This window comes from Lepidothrix coronata, unplaced genomic scaffold (assembly GCF_001604755.1).
Source record: "Lepidothrix coronata isolate B3197 unplaced genomic scaffold, Lepidothrix_coronata-1.0 Scaffold12, whole genome shotgun sequence".
NCBI classification, from domain to species: domain Eukaryota; kingdom Metazoa; phylum Chordata; class Aves; order Passeriformes; family Pipridae; genus Lepidothrix; species Lepidothrix coronata.
This window is the reverse complement of record NW_016690192.1, coordinates 7714216-7720119: the sequence shown is the minus strand read 5'-3', so window position 1 is coordinate 7720119 and position 5904 is coordinate 7714216. Positions and strand designations below refer to the sequence as shown.

Genomic DNA, 5904 nt, shown 5'->3' with positions numbered 1-5904 from the left:
GCACTGCCAAGGCCACCACTGACCCATGTCCCCAAGTGCCACATCCACATGGCTTTTCAATCCCTCCAGGGATGGGGACTCCACCACTGCCCTGGGCAGCTGTGCCAGGGCTGGACAGCCCTTTCCAGGAAGAATTTCCTGATGTACAACCTGAACATTCCCTGGCATAGCTTGAGGCTGTTTCCTCTCTCCCTGTCCCTTGTTCCCTGGGAGCAGAGCCTGACCACCCCCCCCGGCTCCACCCTCCTATCAAGGAGTTGCAGAGAGCAAGAAGGTCCCCCTGAGCCTCCTCTTCTCCAGGCTGAGCTCCCTCAGCCACTCGTGGTGCTCCAGACCCTTCACAAGGGTTAGCACAAGGGGAACCAGACCGTTTGACCTTGGTTTCTATTAAGAGTCACCAAGGTGGTGTTCTGGAGGAGAATCCTTAACTCTCTGAAGGCCAACCACTTTTCCTTCCCCTCTTCATGCACCAAAAGCTTCACAGGCTGTAAAATCAGTTATAAATGTCATACTCTATTGTGATGGTGGTGACAGGGATTATGTAAAAGCCCAGGATAACTGTGGATGTAATCACAGACTCAAATAATTCCAGCTTTATTTAATGCCTGATCACACATACCTGCACCATTATCTTCCTACATGAATATTAAGACTGTGACTCTGTGTGTGTGTGTGAAACAATGACAGGGGAAGATTTCAAAGGGGGGGAAAAGCGGATGTTTTATGCTATTTTCAAATGTTTAAACCTTTTCATTTATTCCTAAACTAAGGGCTTAGTCTGACACAGTGAACCATCAAAAGCACCATGAAAATTAACAATCCAAGAACAAAGTTCCCTTGCATGGCATTGCACAGCAAATGCTCATGGAAGCAAGGACTGCTTATTACTTACCAAAATTATTACTCCTTGTAGATAAAGGACTGAGCAGACCATACTAAGAACCTTTAAATTTGTAAATTGTAAAACCTTCTTTACTTTTTCAAGTTTGTGAAACACCACAAAAAAATCTATAGGATTTTATTAAGTTAGGAACAGCAAAGTATTCAGGGAGCCACAGGAAAAGTGATTCAATACTCTGAGGTGGAAAAGGACTGCAGAAGCTTATTAATTTTAAAGACCTTTTAAGAGCCAAGCACAATATTTTAAGCTGTATGTCATGCAGTAGGCTTACTGTGACATCATAATTGATAATTAAAATTTTCCAGATTTGCTTCTCCTTCAGGTTTCTCTCCCATCAAATTCCCCTGGTTAGGCAGCTCTGGGAACCATAACTCTTCTCTATTATCTGCCCAAGTCAGTGTATTTTTCCCTCATTAACTCACCTTGTACCTTTGTGCTGAAACAATCCAGGTATGATTTAATAAGCCTTAGAAAGACAGTGCCAGTTCATATGCAGGAAATCAGATTTACATAATTTTCCCCTGGCTTTTATAGCCACCATAGTTCAAATTATCTTTAAGTTGAGGAAACTCTTTGAATACCATAAAATGAAACAGCACCTGTGCTTTGCTCCAGCAGCCTCGCCTGGGTCTGGTAATAAATTAAAGGTTGATTTGTCATACTGACTTCGCCCAGAAAGCCCCTTTTTAATGAGAGGAGGAGAGTGCCCTGTCCCACAGTTAGTCACGGTTATCAGTCGCTAAACTAAGCTGCAAAGTCAAGTTTAATCTTGTTTTGTTTTGGTTTTATTACCTGAACCTTTCTGCGTGGGGGAAAGCCAAATAGATTTTGGTTGTATCACATACTCTTCACCAAATAAAATGTCATACATTAACAACAGATCTCATAGCACTGGGTTCTGTACAGATGGAAAAGGGGTGCTTCTGTTCCAGTGTTTGGACTGATCAAGACTTGGAATTCAGGATTATACTTTTCTTGTATTTTCCCTCTCTTTGCATGCAGTTAGTGTGTATTTACTCAGGAATTTGAGGAAGACTTCATGGTAAACAAATAAATACAATTTCTTCAAAGAGGCCAGAAATACATGGGAATGTCTTTGGCTGAGCAAAATTGTCAAACTTTGGCTTTTAGACTTAGGCAGTAAATGAGTTGCTTTCCAACAGAAGTAAATCTAGTCCCCTCTTATTGCTTTCACTGTAGATCTTAATGCTCAGTAACTTAGAAACAGATCAGTTATTCAGATGGTTAAAAATGAAATGTTCATCTGACACTAAGTACTCCCAAGTTTTAAATGCTTGCCTTAAAAACAATTTATCCTCTTTAAACAAACAGGCATATTCCCTGAGCAGGGTGACAGGAGGGTTGGGCTGCTTTTCCAGTGTTTTCTCTGGTTTTCAGGAGAATGCTTCTGTTACCCTAAGTATTATCTTAGAAGAATTAATGAAAACTAAGAATTTGGTGGGAATTTTCACTGAACCCCTTTTCCTTCTCTCTGCAGCTCCCAGTACAGCCCAGTACGGGATCACCGGTGACGCCGAAGTCCTCTTCTCCTGCTGGTACCTTGTGTTGACACTGTCCTCCCTCAGTAGCATATTCTACCTGAAGAACATCATTCTGCACTAAATGTAAAGACCATAAAAGGCTTTTAAGGATTCCCTGAGAGTGCTGATGACTGGCTCCAATCTGGTAGAGTTTGTTAAAAGCAGCGTGGGATATAATCAGCCGTGCTTACATGGGGATGATCGCCTTCTGTAGAATTGCTCATTATGTAAATACTTTAATTCCCCTCCTTTTTTTTGATTAGCTGCATTACCTTGTGAAGCAGTACACATTGTCCTTTTTTAAGACGTGAGAACTCTGAAATTACTTTTAGAGGATATTAATTGTGATTTCATGTTTGTAATCGACAGGTTTTCAAAAGCATTCAGTCATGGTCTGCTGAGTTGCAGACTGTAGTTTACAAAAGAAAAAAGGATATTGCAGTAAAAATGTGCTTCTTTAAGGCTGCAATACAAACATTCAGTTCCCTTCTCAACCACCATTCTCTCCACATTTACACAGAAGCATTTGTTCTTTTTTGAGTAAAAAAAAAAAAATCAAATAATATTGCCTTCAAAGTACTTCTTCAAAATATTACACATATCTAGATTTTCTTCTAGCATGATATTCAGGTTTCAAGAATGAGCCTTGTATTATAACTGCATTGTGCAGTACTGCTTTTGTTCTCTACCCTTTTTCCTGCAAATTCAGCATGGTTGTGCCTTCATAAAACACGACTTTCCTCTTCCTCTCCAACAAATCTGGAATGTGTTTTGGGAAATGCTAAAGCATCCTTTTGAGCATAAGAAATCTCTAGCTGAGGATGAAGGTGCTACAGGCTACAAGGAAAACCTCCTCTGCCATCTCCAGGGGGTCCAGAAGCTGCTCCAGACACAGGGTTTAGGTCAAGGGTAGCACCAAGTCCTTTTTGTTTTTACCTCCACCACAACTAACCAGTAGGTGATCTCTGTAAAAATTAGTTTTCCCATTACAAAACAGAACACAAATTATTTTGAGGCATCTTTTGAATGTAGGAAGGTTTCCTGTACTCATCCTAAATCCAAATTCCTACATGACTGTAAATGGCAGAAGCTGAATCGTCCCCTTTTGTATTACTGGCAAAACTGATGGGAATTGGTATTTTTCTTGCACTTAATTTTGTACTGGTTTGGCTAATTTAGCAATGATAAAGGATGCTTTTAAATATTAGATATCTGAAAATACATGAAGTATCAAGCAGAATTTTATATATATACATATATCTATTAAAAGGAAGTTGCTCCAGTAATGGTACTGAAGTGCATGTTGCCGTCCACGGTAGGATCATCCTTCCAGGCAGGACTTGTGCTCACACTGTGCAGGTCCCTCCCCCAGCAGGGCAGTCCCCACATACCATTTCCTAGTCCTGCAGCCCATGAGGATCAAGTTTCAAAACAGTGTATAATGTTGCTTTTATTTTTTAAACCCCTTGGACAGTGTTAATGTGAAATGTGCTCACAGTTTACACCTGATTTCAAACTGCCATCTGTGGGACTTGCTGGGGCATGACTGTGGCCAACAGTCCTTGAATCTCAGATCCTCTGGTGACCCCAAGAGATCATGACTTGCTCTCAAACAACTGTTGATGACACAAATAACAAAACCATTATCCCAGAATCCCAGGCTGGTTTGGGTTGGGAGGGACCTTAAAGCTCATTCAGTCCCACCCCCTGCCATGGGCAGGGACACCTTCCACTAGACCAGGTTGCTCTAAGCCCTGTCCAACCTGGCCTTGGACACTTCCGGGGGGGGGGCAGCCCCCACTTTTCACCATGATCATTCCCATGTTCTGTGTATGAGCTCCAGTAGCTGACACAAAGATTACAGTACAACATTAATTCTCCTCACAGCAGGTTTTGGCAGAGAGCAGCACCAGCTGAGTCCTGGGTGTACTCAGCAGTCCCAAACTCAGCACAGATACCCCATTTTTCTGACAAGGAGGACTCTGAGTTTTGCTACACTCAATATCTACTGTCCCAATGTGCAGCCAGAATATGCAGTGAGTCTGTTGTAGTTGCTGATAAAGGGCATAAACAGAGGTATGTTGACTCCAAAGAGATGTCCCAGGTCACTTTGCATGTTCAGCGACAGACCAAACTGTGTCTCATTATTTGCAGCCATGTGCTAAGCAGTTACTATTTTCAGAAATGTGGCATTTTTTAAAACCTGGAATAACATGACAAAATCCATTCTGTAAGGAAAGGGTAAAAATTCAGCTCAAATTATATTGTACACGACCCTGATATTCTGATCTATCTTGTATTGCAGCTTTAAAGTGCTCTATTTTAGAATCCATTCACTAGAAACAGTGGTGCTGCAGGAAGAATTGTGGCAGTACAGTTTGATGAAGGAAAAACCAAGGATAGGGATAACCCAACCCATATGCCTCATCTCATGTGGAATTGAGAGGTGGTTCTATGCTGTGGCTGGATCAGATCCTGCATTTTGGTGATATATTGCATTCCAGGGATCCCTGATATCTGGAACCTGATCTTTCCAGCAACAGAACAGAATGAACAGCAGATTTATTAAATATGGAAAGATAATATGTAGTTAAGTGTTGACTGTTTGCATTCGGACCAGGTAGAGCCACTGGATGACAGGTACAAGATTTTTAGTCCTATGTTTGAATTTTCATTTTGGGGGGACATAATTACTGTCAAGTCCAAAAAGAAGAAAAAAAAAATCCAGCCAAATTCCCAAATATCTCTAAGTGCCAATGGCATTCCTTAGGTGACACAGGGATTGCTGTCTGTGGGAGCTATGTGCTCAGCAGTGACCTGGGGGTGGGTGAGGCCACTAGGATGGTTGTCCTCGGAGTCTGTAGAGTTTGGTCTCCTGAAGGTGCTCTGAGACTCTGCAACCCCAATTTTGGCAGGATTGGAGCTGGAGGCAGAGTGGATCAAATAAAGACACTTGGTTCTTGGTGAATCCATGCTGTGCAGTGACCTGGTGATTGTACAGGCTGGGACTTACCGGGGTGTTCTCCAGAAATGGGCCATGCTGCAAATTGAACACAACATTTCACATTTTGGGAACTGTAGAATGAGAGAATGGATTGAAAGGGGCCTTAAAGCCCATCTCGTTCCAACCCTGTAATTTGTGGGGTGCACTTTAGCCAACTGTTTGGTTGTATGTTCTTCAAAGTTCTGACCCACAATGTTCATATCTGTTGGGGAAATCTTATTATATTTATTACCACCTTTCAAATGCAAAAAATAAATGGCTTAGCTGAATATTTATATCAAGGTTGTTGTCCACATGGGAACCCCCGAAGTCTGGAAGTTCCTCCTTGTGCAGTAACACAGGGCTGCCACCCCCATGGCTCCAGGGCCACACGGAGCATGGTACTGCTGGTCAGGAATATGATCCTAATACTCAATGAAAGGATGTCTCACAACTTCTGCAACAAATGCAGTTTGTTT

General features: G+C 42.0%; 1 protein-coding gene across 2 annotated transcripts in view; it reads left to right on the top strand.

Annotated features, from left to right (window-relative positions):
• The window catches only part of NEGR1 (neuronal growth regulator 1), a 212507-nt gene extending 207097 nt beyond the window's left edge, over positions 1-5410 (top strand). For both annotated transcript variants that reach the window (XM_017805653.1, XM_017805654.1), the window contains one exon: positions 2400-5410. In XM_017805653.1, the coding sequence (XP_017661142.1) occupies positions 2400-2524 (125 nt within the window). In that variant the 3' untranslated portion in view covers positions 2525-5410. The remainder of the gene's footprint in view (positions 1-2399) is intronic.
• The last annotated feature ends 494 nt before the right edge of the window (positions 5411-5904 follow it).